Here is a 25,742-nt window from a genome sequence, read left to right as displayed (position 1 = left end):
GAATCTGTGGCTCTCTGGCTTTAAGTACATATACAACTATCCTGAAAGCATGAGTGAAGATCATGGGGTACCCGCAGTGAGAACAGAATCGGGCCTGTTCAGTCACTGTCATAGTTATAATGCTAGTTCAGTGCTTGTTTACTAAGCATGCAGACTCAATGGGCTGAAGGGCCTTTTCTGTGACTGGAAGTCGCCAGGAGGACAATGTGTTATGGTGTGAGAAGAAACACTGTTAAATATTACATCTGAATACCTTACAAATTAGACAGCGAGCAGAAGTTGTTTTGTTACTGCTGCAACTATTCAGCGACAATGCCACAGTATTAATCGTGCTACTCGGCTGCTTCACTGATCACACTGAAACGCGAGCACAGAGATAGGTGAACAAGCACCATTGTTTGCTGTGTGACAAAATAATTCACAAATGCCAACGATCCCATCCCAACAAAAAAAAGCCAAAATACAGCATCTAAAAAGGCTGGGATAACACAATTTCAAACCCCATTCAAGTGTTGCCGTTAGAAATACAGCACAATGAAATGGAGATTCCTGAACTATTCAGCCTGTGCTCTAGTCAGCTGTGTTTGGGTCACGGGTTGGTCAGCACTATACAAGGCTCTAGTCAGAGCACAACTGGAATATTTGAAGCAGTTCTAGGCCCCTTATCCAAGGAAAAACACACTGACTTTGGAGGCAATCCACAGAAGGTTTACAGGTATGTAATGATTGTCTTGTTGAGGGGGGGGGGTGGGCTTGTGCTCATTAGAGTTTAGAAGAATGAGAGGTGACCTCAGTGAAACATACAAGATGCTTAGGGGACTTGGAGTGTAGATGTGGAGAGGGTGCTTCCCCCTGTGGGAGAACGTAGAACCAGAGACCATCATCTCAGATTAAATGGTCACCCATTAAAGACAAAGATGAGGGATATTTTTTCCTCTCGGACAGCAGCGCATCTGTGGAATTCTGTGCCTTAGAGGGCTGTTGGTGCTAGGTCTTATAGTACATTCAAGGCTGAGATAGAGAGATTTATAAACAGTTAGGAAATCGAGGGTTGTGGGGATAAGTGGAGTTGAGGGAGATCAGATCACCCAAGAGTGGTGGAGCAGACTTGACTAATACAGCCTAATTACACATCCTGAACAGCACGGGCAACTGACCAACAGGCAACACAAAGTCTCAGGCTGCATCTTCCCTGTAAGACAACATGCTCAGAATTCCCAGCTTGACAACAGCCGTTCAAAGTTCCGAGGAAGCCTGGTTAAGAGCGTCATGCCTCCACCACATCTGAGGACTTAGATCTCAAACACAGGCAGGCAAAAGTGCTGAAGAAAGTCATGCACACCACACCCTGCTCTTCCATCAATAAACCACAAAGGCACGCTGGCCAAAACCCACTCAAAACCTGAAGCTGTGCTCCCTGGGAGGTTTCCTTATTCCAAGCGAAACACAAACAGTGGGAAACAACAGCCCCGCGCGCACAGCACTGATTAAAGAGCAAAAAGAGAATGAGTAAAGAGAGAGAGAAGGAAAGCAAAGTTCCACCACATAAAGCCTATCACAGCTCAGCTCCTTTTCTAATGTGGTTTTGTGGTCTTCCTGGTATTTTACACTCAAGAGAAATAAGTTAGACTCTCTGGCTGTGTTCAGTCCAATTTAAATAAGGCGTCCCCAAGAGTATCAGCCCATTAAGGGTCTAGACCTTCATTTTCTCAATAATAATCCATTTAAACAAGACGAAGCACTGTGGAGGGAAATCAGGGCTGGATGAGTTAGCACTGAGGCCAGACATTCCTCGCCAATGGAAGCATTGTCAGCATGACACGCAAGTGACCCCAGAAGCACCACTGTATACTCAGAGTGTGCAGGACCCATTGTGAAAGCTGTTTAATGCAGTGTGCGACTGACAGAATACAATCTCTTATTATGCTGCAGCCATTTGCGTTCTTCCCCCTATCCAATCTGAAAGCAAGGACCCTTTGTCGGGAATATGACAGAAAAGAACCCAACCACCCCCTCCTCCTCACTTCCAGAGGGCTGTCAGGAGTTTGTGCTCAGGGCTCTGATTTTCCTGGGTGCTTAGCCTCTCTGCATTCAGGCTGGAAAGGCCAGCTTTTGTTTCAGGCTCTCTCAAGAAGTGAGAGCAAGTTACTGTCTTGAAACCACCACAATCCATGTGCTGCTTACCTTTCCATACAATGTGGGGGGTCAGTGGCTCGACCTGTGTTTATCTCTAATTGTCTCAGGGGCAACCACATTTCCCCGAGTGTAGAGCCACACAAGACCCATACCAGGTAAGGACAGCAGGTTTCCATTCCTAAAAAGGATATCAGTGAAATATCTTTTCCCCCTTCACAACAATGACACGGCCATCTTCTTACTGCTAAATTTTAACTGAATTCAAACTTAATCATCTGCCCTCATGGTGGGATTCGAATCCCTGTCACAGAACATTAACCTGACACACTGGATTCCTCATCCTGTGACATTGCCATCACACCAGCGCCTCCACGTTTTGGGCACTGAGGTTCCCATTGCATCACTCTTTAGATGCGGCTGAGTCTGCTCCTAGAATCATAGAACGTCCACGTTTTAGAAACAGGCCCCTCAGCCCACTATGTCCACAGTGACCACCCCCCTCCACCGAAGAGCATCCCACCCAGACCCACCCCCTACCCTGTAAACCTGCATTCCCCACGGCTAACCCACCTACCCTGCACAGCTTTAGACACTCAGTGCCAGGGACCCAGGTTCAATTCCACCCTCAGGTGACTGTCTGTGTGGAGTTTACACATTCTCCCCGTGTGTATGGGTTTCCTCCAAGTGCTCCAGTTTCTTCCCACAGTCCAAAGATGTGCAAGCTAGGTGGGCTGGCCGTGCTTAAATTGCCCCTAGTGTTCAGGGGTGTGTAGATTAAGTGGGTTACAGGGGGATAGTTCGGGGTGGGATGCTCTGAGGGTCTGTGTGGACTTGTTGGGCTGAAGGAACAAAAACAAAAGCTCACCAGGTCTGGCAGCATCTGTGAAGAAGAAACAGAGTTAAAGTTTCAGGTCCAGTGACCCTTCCTCAGAGCTGGACCCAAAATGTTAACTCTGTTTTTTCTTCACAGACCTTCTGAGCTTTTCCAGCATTTTTGTTTTTGTTCTTGATTTACAGCATCCATAGTTCTTTCAGTTTTTATACGTTGGGCTGAAGGGCCTGCTTCCAGACTGTAGGCTTTCTATGATGATCCGTGATCTTATTTCGAACTCATACAATGAATCACTAAGGTAATGCAACTTCATTAATATTCCTCTTTTTGTATCAAAGATATGTACCTGGGTACTTGGTACATAAGATGGTGTCATTAGGGGCCGTAGTGTAAACTCTCACTGTACTCCTGTACTTCTGTACTTGAGTACATGTGACAATGAATCTCATTCTCTTCTATTCTATTCTACACTCACGGTGCTACAGGAGGGAGTTCCTGAGCATTGGCGCAGTGGCAACGAAGTTACAATGATAGTTTCCAAGTCAGAATGGTATATGACGCAAAGGGAGTATGCAGCTGGTGGTGTTCACTTGTATCTGCTGGCCTTGTCATTCTTGGTGGTAGAGACCCTACATTTGTAAGTTACTGCTGAAAGAGGTCAAGTCGTTGCTGCAGAGCCAAGCTTTTCAGGGTGGTGCTGTCGAACAGAGAGACCTGGTGGTTCTTTCAAAGGTGCATCACAGCTAGACAGGGTGTTAAGAAGGCATTTAGCATGCTTGCTATCATTGCTCAGACCATTGAGTACAGGAGTTGGGACATCACGTCAAGGTTGTACAAAACATTGGTGAAACCACTTCTGGAGTACCGTGTACAGCTCTGGTCATTGTGGTATAGGAAGAATATTATTAAATTGGAGAGAGTGCAGAAAAGATTTACCTGGATGTTACCGCGACTGGAGGGTTTGAAGATCAACTGGATAGGCTGGGACCTTTTTTTAAAAACTGAAACGCAGGAAGTTGAGGGGTGACCTTATAGAAGTTTATAAGGTCATGAGGAACATGGGGGAATTCAAAAGTAGGGGCATATGTTTAAGTTGAGAGGATAAATATTTAAAAGGGGCCAGAGAAGCAACTTTTTACACAGAGAGTGATTCATATGTGGAATGTCCTGCCAGAGGAAGTGGTCCACGCAGATACAATGGGAATATTTAATTTATAGGTTTATTTAGACAGGTATGTGAACAGAAAAGGTTTAGTGGGATAAAGGCCAAATGCAGGCAAGTTGGACTAGATCACTTTGGGAAACATATTTAACGTGGACAATTTGGACTGAAAAGTCTGTTTCTGTGCTTTATGACTCTGTGACTCCAGTCAGAAACCATGTCTACACTTAAAAAGGATGGAAGAAGTTTGGATTTCACTCTAACAAATGGCACTGATAATGACCTTGCCCACCAAAAATCCAAAAGATATGGGGCAGAGGGGATGACTTCAAGCCACAAATCGATTGCAATCTCAAGCCTAAATGGGAGAATGGATTCAAGAGTGAAGAGGCCTACTTTTTAAATTCACTCAATACCCAAAAATCAGGCATGCTGTTTTGAAAGCAAAAAGCCTTATTTTGAAATCAGCGCTGGTAAAGAAAAACAATGGGGAAAAAAAGTGAGACGTTGTGTTGCATGAAATGATTGCAAACAATTGCGTATCTTTGCGATCATTAATTAAAAGCTCAAATTACTCCCAAGTAAAATATCCTTGAAATAAGTCTGTATTTCAAGTGAGAACAATAGGTCTTTGTCAGGGAGCTCTGTCTGTGTCTGGCAACACGCAAATGTAAAATTCAATCTGAACACGACATCCCATGACTTAACAAACAACAATCACACAACACAAACTAAAACGTGCCTCAAAAAGACACAAACAGTTGGCAATACTTTCTTTCCTGAAAAGTGTTTGCTCTTTTGAAAGGCAAACACAGGCAACAGCAACAACATTGTGGCTTACCGAGTGGATTGTATCTGTGGCTTGGTTGGAAGCCCTCGAAACCAGACAATTTTGGATTCAGGTCTCATTCCAGAATTTGACCCTCAAATTCTACAGCTATGAAGGAAAATTGTGGGTATGCAGAAGTATTACTTTTGTTCCACTTTGAATTGTTAAATCCAGCTCCCCTCCAAGGAGCATAAACAACCTGTGATACTATTTCAAGAGTGGGAGTTGGCTGTGATGTCCTGAACAGTAATCCATCAATTAATGTCACACAAACAGATTATGTGGTCACCATTAGACTGCTGTTTGCACAAATTAGTGGCTGCATTTTCTACAATGCAGTTACAATGACAGTTCAGAAGCTGCTAACTGGCTGAAACTACTTTGGAATAGAAGCATAGGAAAACAGGAGTTGGGTGAGGCCATTCAGCGTCTTGAGTCTGTTCCACCATTTAATATGGTCATGGCTAATGTTCAAACTCAGTCCCCTGTTTCTGCTCTCTCTCTCTCCCCATACACTTTGATCCCTTTAGCCCTAAGAACAGCATCCAACTTCTTCTTGCAAACATTCAATGTGTTGGTCTTAGCTACTTTCTGTGGTAGTGAATTCCACAGGCTCACCACTCTCTGGGTGAAAGTAATTCTCCTCATCTCAGTCTGAAATTGCTGACCCTGTACCCTTAGATTAAGGCTCCTGGTTCTGGATTGTCCTGGATATCCTGTGGTGTTGAAAGGCATACGATAAACTCAAGTCTCTCCTTCCTACTTGACAAGGTCAGGGCAGCAAGCAATTCAAGCAAACAAACATGGAGATTATGTGTCAGAGACGGTAGGAACTGCAGATGCTGTAGAATCTGAGAGAACAAGGTGTAGAGCTGGATGAACGCAGCACGCCAGGCAGCATCAGAGGAGCAGGAAGGCTGACGTTTTGGGTCTAGACCCTTTTCAGAAACATTTCTTGGCCTGCTGTGTTCATCCAGCTCTACACCTTGTTATCTCTATGGAGGTTATGTGACCTTCTGGAAACAGAAAACTCAGGTGGCAACCAGGACAGGGAAGGTTCCTCGAATTCAAGCTGGGCCAAGAATTCCTTCTATCGAGTTTTGGGGGGGTGCCAATTCTTGATGTCTGGCACACCCACACCTCATGGCAAAGCCAAGATGAACTTGTCAGCTTTGCCAAACCGGTGAGGGAGGTCGGGGAGCAAAACAGGACATCTTTAAAATCGCAGCAGAACCTGCACTGCATCTGCCGCTGAGTGGAATTTGCTCTGATCATTACTGCTTGTCAGAGCAATGGTTGCACTTCATCAAAAGACGCTCTGACAGGATTAAAGGCAAGGAAGACCGTTTTAAACATGAGGCATTCTCTGAGTTGAGGGGTGATGGGTCAAGGGTGATAGGTGAAGGTTCTTCGGCACTTGAATGCTGGAATGTGCAGAATGGGAGATGCAGAATGGGATTACAACGGGCAGCTAGCATATTCAATTGGCGCAGACACGATGGGATGAATGACCTCTTTCTGTGCTGTAACTTTTCTACAGTTCTAAGCGATCTGGTGCAATTGGACACATGCAGTAAATCAACCCCGAACAGTGTGACATGAATTCCGTGAACACATTGACAAACAACAACACTGCCTCTTGGAAACATTTATAATGTTGAACAGCAAGATTTAAATCTTACCCTTTGTAAAAGGTAACCACCCACCAAGGACAATAAAGCACCACAGGGTCCAAAGTTTCCAGACAGACAGTGACATCTTCTTCAGCTTTAATCTGTTGTTTTTTTGGCAGACACTGTTTAACACATCTGGTTACTGAAGTTTGCTGCAGCAGATGCTAACGAGTTGCTTCATTACTCCTCAAGTCTGAAATATAAAGGAACAATGCAATTGTTACAACTGTGGTATCAATCCAAATATATCGTCAAATTTAAACCGGAGCAGGAGGCATCATTTGTCCAATTAAAGACCCTGAACAAATGATTGGCTTCATTCCTGCAGCCCATGTGACTGAAACAAGCCATCTTGAACAGAGAGGAACCCACAGTAAAAAGGCACGGAAGAGACCATTCAGCACTGTGAGTCTGCTTTGCCAATCGATATGATCATGGCTGCTCCCATTTTAATCTCTCCTGGGGAAGGTGGGACCTGTACAAGAAGGACGGGTTGCATCTGAACTGGAAGGGGACCAATGTCCTGGGTGGAAGGTTTGCTCGAGTAGTTCGAGAGGGTTTAAACTAGTATGGCAGGGGGGTGGGAACCTGAGCTGTATACCAGAGGTGAGCGTTGATGCAGGTGAGGCAGTAGCAAGAGGTAGACCAGCTAGTGGGAAGGATTTTCCTGGGAAGGAACCAAGGGATCGGTTAAAGTGTGTTTGCTTTAATGCAAGGAGTATCAGGAATAAAAAGTGATGAACTTAGAGCATGGATCAGTACCTGGTGCTATGATGTTGTGGCCATAACAGAGACATGGGTTTCTCATGGGCAGGAATGGTTGCTGGATCTTCCAGGGTTTAGAACATTTAAAAAGAATAGGGAGGGGGGAAAAAGAGGAGGGGGTGTAGCACTACTAATCAGAGAGGGCATCACAGCTACAGAAGCTTCCTTTGTCGAGGAAGATCTGCCTACTGAGTCAGTATGGGTGGAAATTAGGAACAGCAAGGGAGTAGTCACCTCGTTAGGGGTTTACTACAGGCCCCCCAATAGCAGCAGGGAGATTGAAGAAAGCATAGGTCGACAGATTTTGGAAAAGTGTGGACGCAGTAGGGTTGTTGTAATGGGTGACTTTAACTTTCCTAATATTGATTGGAACCTCCTTCGAGCAGAAGATTTGAATGGAGCTGTTTTTGTAAGGTGTGTTCAGGAGGGTTTCCTAACGCAGTACGTTGACAGGCCGACGAGGGGAGAGGCCATTCTAGACTTGGTGCTCGGAAACGAGCCGGGGCAGGTATCAGATCTTGTGGTGGGAGAGCATTTTGGTGATAGTGACCATAACTGCCTCACATTCTACATAGCTATGGAGAAGGAGAGGATGAGGCAAAATGGGAGGATATTTAATTGGGGAAGAGGAAACTATGATGCGATTAGACATGAGTTAGGAAGCATGGACTGGGAGCAGTTGTTCCATGGTAAGGGAACTATAGACATGTGGAGATGGTTTAAGGAACAGTTGTTGGGAGTGATGAGTAAATATGTCCCTCTGAGACAGGCAAGAAGGGGTAAGATTAAGGAACCTTGGATGACGAGAGCGGTGGAGCTTCTAGTGAAAAGGAAGAAGGTAGCTTACATAAGGTGGAGGAAGCTAGGGTCAAGTTCAGCGAGAGAGGATTACATGCAGGCAAGGAAGGAGCTCAAAAATGGTCTGAGGAGAGCCAGGAGGGGGCACGAGAAAGGCTTGGCAGAAGGAATCCAGGAAAACACAAAGGCATTTTACACTTACGTGAGGAATAAGAGAATGGTCAAAGAAAGAGTAGGGCCGATCAGGGATAGCATAGGGAACTTGTGTGTGGAGCCTGAGGAGGTAGGGGAAGCCCTAAATGAGTTTTTTGCTTCTGTCTTTACGAAAGAAACCAACTTTGTAGTGAATGAAACCTTTGAAGAGCAGATGTGCATGCTGGAATGGATAGAGATAGAGGAAGCTGATGTGCTGAAAATTTTGTCAAACATTAAGATTGACAAGTCGCCAGGCCCGGACCAGATTTGTCCTCGGCTGCTTTGGGAAGCGAGAAATGCAATTGCTTCGCCACTTGCGAAGATCTTTGCATCCTCGCTCTCCACTGGAGTCGTACCTGAGGACTGGAGAGAGGCAAATGTAATTCCTCTCTTCAAGAAAGGAAATAGGGAAATCCCCGGCAATTATAGACCGGTAAGTCTCACGTCTGTCGTCTGCAAGGTGTTAGAAAGGATTCTGAGGGATAAGATTTATGACCATCTGGAAGAGCATGGCTTGATCAAATACAGTCAACACGGCTTTGTGAGGGGTAGGTCATGCCTTACAAACCTTATCGAGTTTTTTGAGGATGTGACTAGAAAGGTTGATGAGGGTCGAGCTGTGGATGTGGTGTATATGGACTTCAGTAAGGCATTTGATAAGGTTCCCCATGGAAGGCTCATTCAGAAGGTCAGGAGGAATGGGATACAGGGGAACTTAGCTGCTTGGATACAGAATTGGCTGGCCAACAGAAGACAGCGAGTGGTAGTAGAAGGAAAATATTCTGCCTGGAAGTCAGTGGTGAGTGGGGTTCCACAGGGCTCTGTCCTTGGGCCTCTACTGTTTGTAATTTTTATTAATGACTTGGACGAGGGAATTGAAGGATGGGTCAGCAAGTTTGCAGACGACACAAAGGTCGGAGGTGTCGTTGACAGTGTAGAGGGCTGTTGTAGGCTGCAGCGGGACATTGACAGGATGGAGAGATGGGCTGAGAGGTGGCAGATGGAGTTCAACCTGGATAAATGCGAGGTGATGCATTTTGGAAGGTCGAATTTGAAAGCTGAGTACAGGATTAAGGATAGGATTCTTGGCAGCGTGGAGGAACAGAGGGATCTTGGTGTGCAGATACATAGATCCCTTAAAATGGCCACCCAAGTGGACAGGGTTGTTAAGAAAGCATATGGTGTTTTGGCTTTCATTAACAGGGGGATTGAGTTTAAGAGTCGTGAGATCTTGTTGCAGCTCTATAAAACTTTGGTTAGACCGCACTTGGAATACTGCGTCCAGTTCTGGGCACCCTATTATAGGAAAGATGTGGATGCTTTGGAGAGGGTTCAGAGGAGGTTTACCAGGATGCTGCCTGGACTGGAGGGCTTATCTTATGAAGAGAGGTTGACTGAGCTCGGTCTCTTTTCATTGGAGAAAAGGAGGAGGAGAGGTGACCTAATTGAGGTATACAAGATAATGAGAGGCATGGATAGAGTTGATCGCCAGAGACTATTTCCCAGGGCGGAAATGGCTCGCACGAGGGGTCATTGTTTAAAGCTGGTTGGTGGAAAGTATAGAGGGGATGTCAGAGGCAGGTTCTTTACGCAGAGAGTTGTGAGAACATGGAATGCGTTGCCAGCAGCAGTTGTGGAAGCAAGGTCATTGGGGTCATTTAAGAGACTGCTGGACATGCATATGGTCACAGAAATTTGAGGGTGCATACATGAGGATCAATGGTCGGCACAACATTGTGGGCTGAAGGGCCTGTTCTGTGCTGTACTGTTCTATGTTCTATGTTCTATGTTCTATGAATGCCTGGCTCTTTAAACCCGACGACACAGTTGAACATGTCGCTGTCCCAGTGGAGGGTACCAGGTGGGGACATGCAATCTGTCACCAAAACCAATCTGGAATGGATAACACAGTCATAGAGCTGTATTGCACAGAAACAGATTCTTTGGTCCAACTTGTCCATGCCAAAAAGATATCCTAAATTAGTCTAGTCCTATTTGCCTACATTTGGCCCATATTGCTCTAAACCCTTCCTAAACATGTCCCCATCCAGATGCCTTTTAAATGTAACTGTACCCCTCTCCACCACTTCCTTTGGCAGCTCATTCCATACACACACCATCCTCTGGGTGAAAAAGTTGCCCCTTAGGTATATTTTAAACATTTCCCCTTTCACCTTAGACTTATGCTCACTCGTTTTAGACTCCCCTACCTTGGGTAAAGACCTTGACTATTCACCCTATCCATGCCCCTCATGATTTTATAAACCTCAAAAAGGTCACCCCTCAGCCTCCGATGCTCCAGGGAAAATAGCCCCAGTCTATTCAGTCTCTCCCTAAACCTCGAACACTCCAACCCTGCCGACATCCTTGTAAATCTTTTCTGCACCCTTTCAAGTTTAACAACATCATTCCTACAGCAAAAAGAAAATGTAAAATGTTTCAAGGCAGTTTTCAGGAACACTATCAGGTGAAGTGAGCTTCTTGAAAAGACACTAACGGATGACCAAAGGAGGCAAATTCTATTCAGAAGTGCTTTAGGACTATGGCAGTCAGCGAAATGAGAGACAGCAGGGTACATGGGTAGGAATTCCAGGCTTTAAGGCACACCCACAACGTGGTGAAGAAGGTACGAGGGGGAAAGCATCCCTTGTCAGCACTTCCCTCCCGAGCAGTCAATGCAGCGACCTGGCAAGGGAAATTAAAGCCTCTCAATAGATCAGCCATGCAGGACTGTGTGAAAATCACTCTGCAAACATCCTAATGTAACTCACTCTAATGGAGCTTCCTAGCGTTCTGAGCTTATTGAGAAATGGGGAACGGCTGGTGACAGAAGTGGCTTTTAGACCATGTAATTGGGGACGGAACCAGCTACAAAGACAGCCAGTCTAACAAACAAATAAACAAACAGGTAATGCATATCACATTCCCGCAAGTCAATCTAAAGGTGGATCACTGCTGGTATTTCAGTCCCCAATGACCCAGCTTTCAGTGGACCACCTTCGACTGACTGACTACAATCCTTTCTTGCTGATGGGAGCGTTTTACAGGCAGGAGGCTGATCAGATATCACAGAGCACAACTACTTAGGAAGTTTTTAGCTGCAACCTGATCCCTCGCTCTGTGTATTTAGACTGGCTGCCTTGTTTCCCTAACTCTGCTCCTCTCTGAGCTCCTTCTATTGTTCGCCACCAACCTTTACTGACCCCAGCAAATACGCAAGTCAAAACAAACAGCAGAGACAACATGAAAGTATGGCTTGAAAATAATCTGCACAAAGGGGTGGGGGGGGGGGGAGCAGTGGTTGGTGGTTGGTGATGGTCAGGAAGTCCAAATTGTTAAATGAAATTGCTTAGCCAGGTCAACATCAAGAAGTGACAATGGGCTGCCTGACTTCACTTTGGTGACACACCTTGTGTTCAACACAAAGCCTTCCTAGAGCTGGGACCCACGAAAGATCACCATTTGTCCAAAAGATATCATCAAGGTGGTGACCACTTGGGGAGAGCACAGCCATCAGATTATCCCATTTGAGGGTCTAGAGCTGAAACGTTGAGGCTAACACTCCACTGTGCAGTACTGTTGGCACTGGCTTCCAGTAGTGAAGCCATGATCCTGTCTGCACCCTCCAATAAGCATCAAGGACCCTCGTGTCTGTGTCGGTGTCCCCCGGGTGCTCCAGTTTCCTCCCACTGTCCAAAGGCACGCAGATTTGGTGGATTAGCCATGTTAGATGCAGGGTTACCGTGGTGGTTATGGATGGGATGTTCTTCAGGTGGTCAGTGCAGACTCGATGGACTGAAAGGCCTCTATCTGCACTGCAGGGATTCGGTGATTCTAGACAGCTGGTGAGAACAGCATCAGATTTGGCCATGGACTCTTCACCAGACCCCTCCACCATCCACCCCTCCCATCCTTCTGATAGTCTCCACATCACCACTGCTGTGGGTCTTCTCGTAAGTTCCATTTTCCCCTTCGCTCCCTTCAGAATACAGCATTCCAGAGGCTTCCACTGGAGCATTTACACAGGCTCTACTGCCAGAATTTTGATGAAAATACTAGAAATCCTGTCAGAAAACCTTGGTGTTTCTCTTGTAGTGGAAACCTCACCAAAACTCTTCTGACATGTGATCCAAAGATTTTTACACCTGAACTCATGCTCATGGGATTCTCTGTGGAAGTATCTTAGGGCATTTATGACTTGTTTCGCATTTCTGAATGGATATATTTCTAGTGGTATCCTGTCTGAGTGCTCAAAAATCTTCCTGTCACCTCCCCATTTATACTACTGAATAACCAATTCATGAAACTGCTATAAGAAAACAGAAAAATCAAACTCACAAGCTGTTCTTTCACAATTTTTACCTCCAGACTGTTCATCAATCACACAGTCATGGACATGTACAGCACAGAACAGAACATTCAATTTAAACTCATCCATGCCGACCAGGTATCCTAAATTAATCAAGTCCCATTTGCCAGCATTTGGCCCTTATCCCTCTAAACCCTTCCCATTCACACATCATCCAGATGCTTTTTACATGTTGTAATTGTACCAGCCACCACGACTTACTCTGGGGCAGCTCATTCCATACACGCACCACCCTCTGCATGAAAAAGTTTCCCTTTAGGTCCCTTCTAAATCTTTCCCCTCTCACCTTAAAACTGCACCTTCTAGTTTTGGATTCCCTCACTCTGTGGAAAGACCCTAACTGTTCACCCTATCCATGCCCCTAATGCTTTTATAAACCTCCATATGGTCATCCCTCAGCCTCCGACACTACAGGGAATCTTGGAAGCTTATTTGAAAACAAAACATTTGGATTTTTTGTCTGTTCATTCATGGAACGTGGGCATCACTTCAGTTAGGGTAACATTTAATGCTCATATAAAACTTGAAAGAACTGTAGATGATGTAAATCAGGAACAAAAACAAAGTTGCTGGAAAAGCTCAGCAGGTCTGGCAGCATCTGTGAAGGAAGAATCAGAGTTAACGTTTCGGGTCGGGTGGCCTTTCCTCATGAGGAAGGGTCACCAGACCCAAAGTGTTAACTCTGTTTTTTTCCTTCACAGATGCTGCCAGACCTGCTGATGTAATGCCCATACTTAATGTCCAGTGGGTAAAAGTAAAGGTCAAGTTACCCGAGTTCAACCAGACCACTCTCTCACATTAGTGACAGCGAGAAATGCCAGTGGTTTAACCTGAGGATCAATGTGTCTCAGGCGAGGGGTGAAGGAGAGTTCTTCATGCTAATCTCAGCAAGTGCAGGAATTGAGCTTATGCTGCCAGTTCGCCTGGAGGATGGTTACAAATCAACCACTGTTGGTCTGGAGTCACATGTAGGCCAGACAGGCAGTTTCTGTCCAAAACACATGAATGAGCCAAACACATTTTTTCTGACAGCATTTTCATTGTCATCATTAGACTCTTAATTCCAGACTTTTATCAAATTCAAAGTCTACCACTAGCCATAGCGGAATCCAGACCCCCTGAAATTACCTGGGGCTGGATTAATAGTCTAACAGCAAGTTATCGCCTCCACAGAGAACATCTTCAGCATAACTGCTGCTCTGCCACCAAACAGCGTCACCTCTTAAAAGAGATTGCACATGGCTCCACTGTCACCTCTCACACTGAGAGGCACTTCACAAACACAGCTACAGTCTACACTGTATGTTGACCGTGAAGCCACAGGTGATATCTGAATGAACGTTCAGCTAAAGAGGTACATTTTAAGCAGCATCGTAAAAGGCGCAGGTTGACATGAGAGAGATTCAGGAAACAAACAGATCAAAGCTGCAGAAGGCTTAGGTAACAATGGCAGAGCAATGAAAAACTGGAGACGTGAATGAGACAAAGCTGGAGGGGTGTAGCACAACTAGAGGAGGCCTCTTCAGTGTGTCAGTGTAAGTCCACAGAAAGATTTGTAAACAGGGATGGTGGGTTTTAAGATGAAGGCATTGTCAGTCAGGGAATTAATGCTGAAAGAACCTGTACAATGAGGAAGTCTGCCATTCAGCCCATCAAGTTTCACTGATCCTATTAAGAGCACACATCTAGATCCACCCCGCTACTCTATCCCTCTAAGCGACATCTTTCCCATGGCTAATCTGCTTAACCTGCACATCCCTGGATACTATGTGTAGTTTAGCCAATCCACCTAAATGGCATATCTTTGGATCATGGCAGGAAACCCCGATAGACACCAGGAGAATGTGCAAACTCCACACAGACAGCCACTGGAAAGTGAAATCAAACCCAGATCCCCGGCACATTCAACAGCAGTGCTAACTACAGGGCCACCGTGCCACCCTGGGACAGTGGTTGTCGGTGAACAGGAGGATGACGGGTGAACATGGCTCAGTGCAATTAGCTTACAGACAACAGAGTTCTGAATGATGCGGTCAGAGCAAGTGGATCATGCTGTTATCTTCCTTTGCTTTGAAGGCGAGTACATTTTTGCCTTTCCATTCTATTGAGAAGCATATTTTAGCTATCTCGAGCTGTGGACATAAAAGTACTTTTTGATGGAAAAGGAGTGTTTTGCTTTCAAACGATAAGAACTGCAGACTCCATTTGCTGTTGTTTGAACGTAATATAATTAATTCTGAAGCTCCTGTGTACACAGGCTATGTAGCAGAAAGCTCCCGTGGTGAGTGAAATGGAACGGCCAAAGCAAACAAAGCAGAAGACAACAGGAAATCTGAAACTGTTTTCGGGACAAATCTAGTGCCTCAACTTGTGCAATTTGCCACTGGCTTTTACCTGAACTTAGAGCCACTTCTGTAGCAAATAACGGAGCATCCCAAAAGGGAAAGAGTGGGGCCAGTCCTTCTCAAATCAGGATCCGCAGATACACTGACTTTCCAGGGGAAAATAATGTGTAAGTGAGAAGCTTTCGGTGACACAAGAGTTCCTTAATGGGGAGGGCTCATGGTGGCTCAATGGTTAGCGCTGCTGCCTCAAAAGCGCCAGAAACTGGGGTTCGATTCCACCCTTGGGTGACTGGGGTTTGCACATTCTCCCCGTGTCTGCGTGGATTTCCTCCAGGTGCTTTAGTTTCTTCCCACAGTCCAAAGATGCGCAGGTTTGATGGATTAGCCATGCTAAGTTACCTGTAGTGTTCAGGGATGTGTATATTAAGTGTCTAGGCCATGGGAAATGGAGGGTTGGAGGTGGGGTCCTTCTTCAGAGGGTTGATATTGACTTGTTGGGCTGCAGGGGCCTGTTTCCACGGTGTAGGGATTCTATGACTTGGATAACTCGTCTGACATCTCAGAGCGAAACTAATGTGAAATACTTGCTTCCTTAAAAACATTAATAAAACACTTTCACATGCAGCTCTTGCATGAAATCAAAACCATAATTCAAAGTGAAGGCACATAATTGGTATGAAAACAAAATACAGCGGATGCCGGAAATCTGAAACAAAGGCAGAGAACACTGGAGATATACAGCAGGTCTGGAGCATCTGTAGAGAGAGAAACAATTAATATTTTGAGTTCTGTGTGACTGTCTTTCAGAGCTATGTAAAAGTGGGGATGTTACACACTTGGAAACAGACCTTTCGGTCCAACCAGTCCATGCTGATCATGTTCCCAAACTAAACTAGTCCCACTTGCTCGCAAGTGGCCCATTTCCCTCCAAACCTTTCCTATTCATGAACTTACCCAAACATCTTTTAACCATTGTAAGCATACCTTGCATCCACCACTTCCTCTGGCAGCTCATTCCACACACGAACCACTCTGTGTTAACAAGCTGCCCCTCATGTTCTTCTTAAAACTTACTCCTCTCACCTTAAAGATCTGGCCCCTTAATTCTGAACTCCCTCACTTTAAGGAAAAGACCCTTATCATTCATCTTATCTATGTTCTTCTTTGGATTTTTTAAAGTTCTATAAATTCATCCCTTAGTCTCCTATGCTCCAGTGGAAAAAAAATCCCAGTCTTTCCCATTTACTTTTATGTCTCAAATCCTCCATTTCCATCAACATCCTGGTTAATCTTTTCTGAACCCTCTCCAGTTCAATAATATTCTTCCTATCATAGGGAAGCCAGAAGTGGACACAGTACTCTAGAGGGGGCCTCAACAATGTGAACAAAATAGAGCTGGAGGGGTGCAGCACAACTGGAGGAGGCCACTTTGATATGTCAGCTTAAGTGAACGGAGGGATTTGTAAACAGGAATGGGAGATTTTAAAATGAAGGCATTATCGTTCAGAAAGTTAATGTTGGTCAGTGAACAGGAGGGTGAACAGGACTCAGGCTACAGTTCTGAATGAAGATTGTGATCCATAGGGCAAGTGGATCATGCTGTTGTCTTGCTTTGCTTTGAAAGCAAGCACATTTTTGCTCTTACACTCTACTGAGCAGTATATTAGCCAGAACTTCTGAAGAACTGATATCAAACTCAAAACGTTAACTCTGTTTTTCTCTCTCCACAGATGCTACCAGACCTACTGAGTTTCTCCAGCATTCCCTGTGTTTATTGTATATAATTGCTAAACTGTTTGAGAAGGAATTTTTCAATTTGACAGCCATTAGCACAGGCTAGAATCTCTGGAATTCCTTCTTTACACCATTCTGTCCACATTTCTCTCTCTCGCTCTCTCTCTCTTTTTGCTTTTCATTTGCTCATTTAACCCTAACATTTTGGTCAAGTCCTCACTCACATATCTTAGTCTCTCAATCTTTCCCTTGGTCTCAGTTATAGCCCTAATTAGTCTCCTTGAGTGACTATCCATTTTGCAATGTAAGTGTAAACGTTTTGTTATTAAATAACTTTCAGCCTAAAACAATTTCAACGTCCATCGATTCAGCACAGGAAGATCACACAGTCCAGAAAATGACTCGCAGTGACTGCTGATATCTGGCATTATTTCTAGAATTTAGACATTTCAGACTGTTCTGGGACACGATGCATTTGTTGCCATTCCAGCTGCAACAGTCTGAGCCAACGTTCTCCATCAATTCTTTTCGAATTTCCAAATAGAGGGATTTCGACTCCAATGTTTGAATCTACGTTCTGGATGAGGTGTTAGCTCAAATGAACAAACTGTGCCAACTCAAAAGATAATTCAGGATTCGCTCCAATAACCTGGCCAATATTGATCAATGTCACCAGGCATCATGGTCATTGTTTATTAGACCTTACTATACCCAGAATTAGCTTACTATACCCATTATATCAGTGATTACACTTTAAGAGGCACTTTTATTGCTTCCCTATATTGGCAAGTTCTGATTTTGTGACACAAGTGTAAATTTTAAATGAATTTCTTTATTTAATCCTCAGGCCTCAGGACAGTGTTTCCCAAAGCCTTTCCCTCCACGACTCTTTTTCGAGAGTCGAAATATTTTGCAAATCTCTTCGTGAGAACTGAGACACCAGCAATCAGAGAAAAGTGTGTGCATGTGTGTTTATGTGTGTTTATATACATGTATGTGTGTACGTGTGTCTGTGTATGTATGTGTGTGTGCACGTGTGCAGTCCCTGCGCCTTTCAGCACAAGATCCCCATAGTGGAGGTGAAGGTTAGTGGTAATGTGACAATGCAAGCATTCTAGAACCCTAAGCTAACTGTTTGGGGATGGATGCTTAGGGAGAGGCAATGACCTACTAGTATTGTTGCTTGACTGTTAATCCAGAGACCCTAGGTAACGTTCTGGTGACTTGGGTTAAATTTCTTCCCATGGCAGACGATGGAATTTGAATTCATTTTTTTAAAATCTGTAATTGAGAATCTAACGATGACAATGAATCCGTTGTCAATTGTTGGGGAGAAACCTATCTGGTTCACTAATGTCCGTTAGGGAAGGAAACTGCCATCCTCACCTGGTTTGGCCTACAAGTGACTCCAGACCCACAGCAACGTGGTTGACTCTTAACTGCCCTCTGGCAATTAGTGGTGGGCAATAAATGGTGGGTCCAATCAGCATTTGAAAACCTGTTTTGGAAACACCTTCCTTAGAAGGAGGGTGAGATTTGGATTCATTCCTTGAATACAAATGCTCACGGAAATGTTACATTGTGAGTATCGCAAGCAGGAGGCAGAAATTAAGGATGAAATTTGAGCTGGGGAGAGTGGGAGCTTCACGTACAGATCCCATCAGTTGACAGGCCAACAAAAGACCCAAAAAGGTGGGGTGATTTTCTCCTCTCACTCGACCCGAGAAATTTAAAAATAACTTGATAAGTGGCCTTCAGCGCTACACAGAGCTACAGCAAGGTAAAGTGTGCAATGATTCTTCGTCTGGTTGAACAGAATGGCTTGAAAGGAAGCAAATTTAAATGATCACAAAGGAGAAGGTCAGGGAAACAAAACCGTCTTTGGATGATAGGTTGTTGAGACTACGGAATCACCATCTATTAATCAATGTTGAAACTGGTGCTATCAACACTTTTCAAGAAGAAATTAGGTCATTGCTTGAAAAAGAATCAGAAACAGTAAGGAGAATGGAAATAGCCTTCCGGCATTTAGAGGTGTCCTGAATGTCACTGACTCTGCTGTATGCCTGGGCTCCTCAATGCAAAATCATCGAGCTTGCTGAATAACATATAAAAAATGATATTACTTGACTGAACGCAGGCTCTAAGTACACCAAAGGCTGAGATAGACAGATTTTTAATCAGTAAGGGAATTAAAGTTTTTGGGGGAAAGGCAGTAAGGTGGAGGTGAAGAGTATTAGATTAGATGGGTGGCTCAGTGGTTAGCAATTCTACCTCACAGCACCAGGGACCAGGGTTCAATTCCAGCCTTTGGCCACTGTCTGTGTATTTGCACATTTTCCCCATGTTTGCGTGGGTTTCCTCCCACAGTTGAAAGATGTGCAGGTTAGGTAGATTGGCCATGGGAAACGTAGGGTCACAGGGTAGGTGGTGGGATGCTTTTCAGAGGGTCAGTGTGGGCCAAATGCTTCTATGTTAGGGGATTCTAGGATCAGCCATGAACTCATTGAATAGCAGAGCAGACTCAATGGTCTACCTCTGCTCCACACCTTATGGTTTGATAGACTTCTGCAGTCTCTGTGAACCATCAAAATATTCCCTCACGTTTTACTCAATTACAAATCGTGTTGCCTGTCTTTAACGCTCATTAATACATTGCCCCTTGGCTAAGTACGTGAGTAATGTTAATGGGACAGCTCGGTTGAGAGATAACACAGGCACTGTGATCTGTGTGACCATCTGTGCTGCATTACACTACGATTCTGTTATGCACCGTCACCACCTCTCTTGACCTCTCCACTGTCTGAGTTGTCGCACTGCTTATCCAATAGTTAGCACTGGAAGATGAGAACCTCCTTCCCGGCTACATATTGGAAAGATTGAAGCCACTGGCTTCAGTCTCCACCACAAAGCCTATTTCCCAGAGCACTAATGGAGTAAAAACCGTGCATAACTGTGGATCCCTGAGATGTGCTCCCAAGTACATACTCATACCATCAGCAAGACCACAGGTATACTCCATAGCACCATGCTTGCCTCAGGCTTATCTGCAGCTGAAATTCCCATCCTTAACTTTGTCACCTCTGCAAATATCTATTCCTGGACTGAGCTCCCATCTTCCATCCTCATCCAAAACAGAGCTGCCCACATCATAGAATCATATTGTACAGAAGAGGCCCTTTGGCCCATTGAATCTGCACTGAAGGGCCATTAAACCTACACTAGTCTCACTTTCCAACACCAAGGCCCATAGCTTTTAATGTTACGGCTCAACCCGAGTATCTTTTAAAGATTGTGAGTTTATCTGCCTTAAGTACCCTCCCAAGCAATGCATTCCAGACTTCAACTAGGCTCTGGGTGAAAAGAATTCTCATGAAATTCCCTCTAAACCTCTTGCTTTTTCCTTAAAATTATTTCCCTTTATTGTTTTTGACCATCAACTAAGGAGAACAGCTGCTTCCTGTCCATGTTCTTCACGACCTAAAACACCTCTATCGGGTTCACCATAATCGTTACCGCTCCAAAGAAAAAGACCTGACCTTACTAGCCTCTCTTCATCGCTGTCCTAAATGGCCCACCTTGTGTCTTTTGGCTGTGATCCCTGGTTCTGGACTCCCCATCATTGGGAACATCCTTCCTGCATCTACACTGTTTAGTCCTGCTGGAATTTTATCAATACAGATTTTGGAGATAAACTCCCTCATTCCTGTAACCTCCAGCAAATACAATCTTAACTGATTCAACTTCTCCTCATTCATCAGTTCTGCCATCCCAGGAATCAGTGTGGTAAACTTTCACTGTACTCCCTCTAAAGTAAAGACAACTTCCTCAGATAAGGAGACCAAAACTGCACATAATACTCCACCTACACCCTTACCAAGTCCCTCTACAGTTGCAGTAAGACATCGCTGCATGCTATACTTGCTCCTGGGTCACAACTTAAAATTCCCACCCTTGATATCAGATTCCCCCCAACCAAAGCATTGAACCTCAGTGCCACTTGGAATATAGAACAACCTTGAAGCCTCCGCTCTCCACTACACCAGGCTTCTTTCAAATCCTCGGTTTTGGACCTCCCACCAATGCGGCCTTGTCTTCAGCTGCTAATGTTAATTAGTGGGATTCCCTTTCTAACTTGCCCTGCAAACAATTCTCTCATCCCACGAAGAAACTAAAAAAAAAGACTCCGTCTATGCAGTCCTTAAAATCTACCTCTACCAACAAGTATCTTTTGGTCACCCATTACAATATCACTTTATACAGCTTGAGGTCATATTTTGTATATCAGCATTCTGGTCGAAGTGCCATCGCACATGGTTTGACTGCACAAAGGCACTATCCAAATGCAAGCCAATATTGTACAAACCTTAAGACATTGGAAAGGCAAATTGCATTTAACTGCTAATGGGTGACTCAGTCTGAAAGTGAAAATCAAAGCAAGTTTCAAGCAGTCTGTTGAGGTCTCCCAACATAGGGTCATAGACTTGCACAGCTTGGAAACAGGTCCTTCAGTCAAACCAGTCCATACTAGCCACATGAATTGGACTGAACAGTATACTACTATGTTGTACAACTCTGTTGGGAGAACTCAATGGAGTGCTGGAAACTTACTTTTATTTTTTAAAGATAGTAAGAACTGCAGGTGTTGGAGTCAGAGATTTCACAGTTTTTGTCTGGATGAACACAGCAGGCCAGGCAGCAGAAAAGGAGCAGGAAAGTTGATGTTTTGGGTCGGGACCCTTCTTTACTGAAGAAGGGTCCTGACCCAAAATATCAGCTTTCCTGCTCCTCTGATGCTGCCTGGCCTGCTGTGTTCATCCAGCTCCACACTTTTACTTTACAAATGTTGTTTCAAAGATACAGCAATGTCTGGAGTCACGTAAGGTTTGTGCCCATTTATCAGCCTGTGACAGATGGGAAATATTCGAAAAGCCTTTTTTCAACAGATCTGACATCTTAACCAAAGCCAATGGAGCTACGCAAGAACATGCAGACACAATCCTGAAACAGCGCACGGCTCAGTCGCGTAACTGAAGTCGAGCAGCGTGGTATCTCAAAACGTACAACGATGCCAGTTGACTCAGCGATACCACTCGACAAACCAATGTGATGTATCTATCTCTCTCTCTCATGCAAAGGGCTTCTGATAGCTGGAGCAGGTATGGATTAGGAACAGAGGGCACTATGTTACCTGGGATGTTAGCTTGAGCAGGAGTTCCTCCAAGCTGTTTGGGTTAGTACAACAATTCTTGATTCAAGTCTCATGTTTCTCAAGCAATGGAGAACTGTGTGTGTGTGGTGTGGTGTGGTGTGGTGTGGTGTGGTGTGGTGTGGTGTGGTGTGGTGTGGTGTGGTGTGGTGTGGTGTGGTGTGGTGTGGTGTGGTGTGGTGTGGTGTGGTGTGGTGTGGGTGTGTGTGTGTGAGAGAGAGAGACAGACAGACAGACAGTGAGTGAGTGAGCCCACCACCGACCCCTTACACACTGGCTCATTAAATTAACCTCCTCCGTCAGTGGCAACACTCACCTACAACTGCTTTGTGTACAATGGCAATGCAGCTCTCTCCTGAATCAGCTCAGGAGCAGCTTGCTGACCTACAAACTCACAACGTCCAATCCCCACAACCTTTTCAATGGTTCAATCTTTCCTTCTTCCCTCAGCAAGTACACCTTGGCCTGCCCTCCTTTTGTACTAACAGCTCACTTCTGCTCAATGGTATTCAATGGACGGCCTGCGCGAAAGGTCGTTTGTCATTTAAGCGGCACAAAAATGACAACTCATCCGAGAATGCCTCCCTCCTTGCCATTCCTGGTGTGTAGAGAGCAAATGTGAGAAGTTGCAGCATTCCCTTACCCACGCAGTTCTCAAAGCCAAACAGCACAGTCCCGGGCACATTGCACTGAGACAGCCTGGACAGGTTCCAAACAACACATTTCTCCCCATCAAGTCATGTCACATCCTTCCTTTCCCTTCACTGGGCCAGCAGCAAAAATCCTTCAAATCACATCAGACAGCCACAGTGCTCCCTACTGTGGGGGTCGACATGGGACAGACGTGCCTGCAGCTGACTTGATGCATGCTTGCCTCTAACACATAATATGACCTTTCTCTCTCTCTCTCTCCCCCTCTCTCCCCCGCCACACTCTCGCTTGACATCGGAGACAGAGCGGGGAAGGGAATGAAAGGTGAGAGGGCTTAGGAGTTTTCAATGACAAGATGATATAGCTCCCACTTTCCCAGCAAAGCACATCAGCTACACCAGTAAACACCCTTAATCCAGAGAAACTTAAATCCCTGCCATACAGTGCCATCCTTCATACTGCCACAAACTGACTACTATCTGATAAACACATCAGCTTGCAGGTCTTGCTTCCTTGCCATCTGTGTGCAATTCAAACTTGTTTTCCCCACGAAACAAGCAAAGACGAGCTCACCTGTAATTGGGTGGCTCCATTCCAACATTGGGAAATGGGGAGTTTTTGTGTGTGCATTCATGGTTAAAGGTCAAGGCTGCTGGACTAGTGCAACATTCCTCCCCCCCCCCAACACACCTTCCAACACCTCCACTCCCAGCACTAAAATAGGATGTGAAATCGACAGCAGCTGAAATTATAATCTCTGCAGCTCTCTGCTTCACTGCTTCGAATCTGTGGCCCATTAATCACGGTTCCCAATCAATCAATATTCAGATTACCTCACAGTGTACACTCACAGCTAGCAAATGAAGTAATGATGATCCAGGTTCTGTCCCACATTAAGTCATCATTCGTACGGGCAGGGGCAGAGAAATCAAAAAGAGGGAATCTCATCCAACATCTGACAACAGGATTAAGTCCTAGAGGGGAAACGAAACAGCTGAACTGGCAGATGATATCTACTTGTCCAAATTATCTTGTGTTTCTGAACACGGAGGCAAGTGTGGCCAGTTATTTAAGGAAAGATATCATTTCATTGGAGGCAGCTCAGAGAAGGCTCACCAGGATGATCCCTGGTGTACAGCAGGATTGTTTTCTGAGCAAAGATCATACAGGTTAGGACTCTGGAGTTTAGTAGAATTAGGGGTGATCTCGTTGAAACATACAGGATTATAAAGGGGATAGATAGGATCAATGCTGTTTCCCCACCTGAAAGAGTCTAATCAGACAGCATAGTTTCAGAATATGCCAGTTTGGGACTGAGATGAGGAGGAATTTCTTCTCTCAGAGAATTGTGAATTTTTGGAACTCCCTGTCACAGAGAGCTATGGGGGACAGAGTTCTTGTATATATTTAAGGCTAAGGTCGATAGATTCTTGATCAGTCGGGGAATCAGGGGTTACAGGGAAAATACAAGAAAGTGGACATGAGGAATGTTGGATCGGCGACGATCCTACTGAATGGCAGAGCAGACTTGAGCGGCCGAATGGCCTAGTCCTATTGCAGTCTTGAAAATTCCAATAAACACTAGCCCTTTCAAGGGAGGTGTTCCAAATCTTTATTTCCTTTGCATCAAAAGCCTCTTGTTGATGCTGAACCTCATCAGTGGTCAACTTGCAAAGTTGAGATTGTAGATGCCAGTTCCCAAACCTATGGAAGAGGTGTGGTTGCCTGGGACCCACTGAATTCCTTTTAACTTAAACCTTTCAATTAGATCATCCCTCAGACTCCTAGATTCAAATATAAACCACAATTATGTAAAGTACCCTCTTAATTTAAATTTCCAAGTCCTTACATCAGTCTCTTAAATCTGCACTGCATTGCTGCCAAGATGAGGCCTTTCCTGAAATCTGGATTCCAAGTGGATCTAACCAAAGCTGAAAGTCCTAAATGAAGCATAATGTCCTTCCCTATGCATTCTAATTCTTTTAAAATGAACACAGACATGCTTTTTTTTTTAAATTCACTCATGGGATAAGGGTGTCAATAGCTAGGCCAGCCTTTATTGCCCAAAATTCACATTTGTGCTGCAGTTTGCACTCTCGACTCATGCCAGTCCAGTGTGGCAGAAGTGTGCACCATCTGCAAGATGTACAGCAGTAACATCCCAAAGCTTTCACTGATAACACCTCTCAAACCTAAAAGGTCAAGAGCAATGATGCCACCATCTGCCAGCTGCCCTTCAAGCTCCTCACTGTCCTAACATGGAGATCTATTCTTCCTTCACTGTAGTTGGGTAGAAGTCCTGGAACTGTCTGCACTGTGAATGTCCCCACAGCACGTGGGCTACCAGGTTTTCACAAAAAAAAAGCTCACAACCAACGTTGCAGGAACAATTTCGGGATTCTCAATAAATGTTGGCCCAGCCAGTGGTAATCACGTACAAGATTTTGTATCATAAAAGGCTCTTCTTCGGCCTTTCATGGAGTACTATACACAGTCCTAGGTGCCAGATTGTGGAAAGAATGTAAACACAATGGAGGGAATGCAGAAGCACTTTACAGGAATGGTTCCAGAGACGAGGAACTTTAGAATTGTAGAATCCATGCAGTCTGGAAGCCGGCCATTTGACCCACTGAGTCCATAAGAACATAAGACCATAAGACATAGGAGTGGAAGTAAGACCATTCAGTCCATTGAGTCCACTCCGCCATTTAATCATGGCTGATGGGCATTTCAATTCCATCTACCCACACTCTCCCCGTAGCCCTTAATTCCCCGCGAAATCAAGAATCTATCGACCTCTGGCTTGAAGACATTTAACGTCCCAGCCTCCACTGTACTCCGTGGCAATGAATTCCACAAGCCCACCACTCTCTGGCTGAAGAAATGTCTCCTCAATTCCATTCTAAATTGACCCCCTCTAATTCTAAGGCTGTGCCCACGGGTCCTATTCTCCCCGCCTAACGGAAACAACTTCCCAGCATCCACCTTTCTAAGCCATGTATTATCTTGTAAGTTTCTATTAGATCTCCCCTCAACCATCTAAA

The 25,742-nt window shown here is 44.9% G+C and overlaps 1 protein-coding gene across 18 annotated transcripts in view; it reads right to left on the bottom strand.

Moving 5' to 3' along the window:
- The window catches only part of adgrl2a (adhesion G protein-coupled receptor L2a), a 470,025-nt gene that overhangs the window by 343,533 nt on the left and 100,750 nt on the right, over positions 1-25,742 (bottom strand). For all 18 annotated transcript variants that reach the window (XM_059648145.1, XM_048538964.2, XM_059648147.1 and 15 more), the window contains exon 2: positions 6,642-6,825. In XM_059648145.1, coding sequence (XP_059504128.1) covers positions 6,642-6,717 — 76 coding nt within the window. In that variant the 5' untranslated portion in view covers positions 6,718-6,825. The remainder of the gene's footprint in view (positions 1-6,641; positions 6,826-25,742) is intronic.

Source organism: Stegostoma tigrinum, chromosome 8, assembly GCF_030684315.1.
Source record: "Stegostoma tigrinum isolate sSteTig4 chromosome 8, sSteTig4.hap1, whole genome shotgun sequence".
Lineage (NCBI taxonomy): Eukaryota > Metazoa > Chordata > Chondrichthyes > Orectolobiformes > Stegostomatidae > Stegostoma > Stegostoma tigrinum.
Note: the sequence above shows the minus strand (reverse complement) of the source record. Positions and strands in the feature narration are given on the sequence as shown.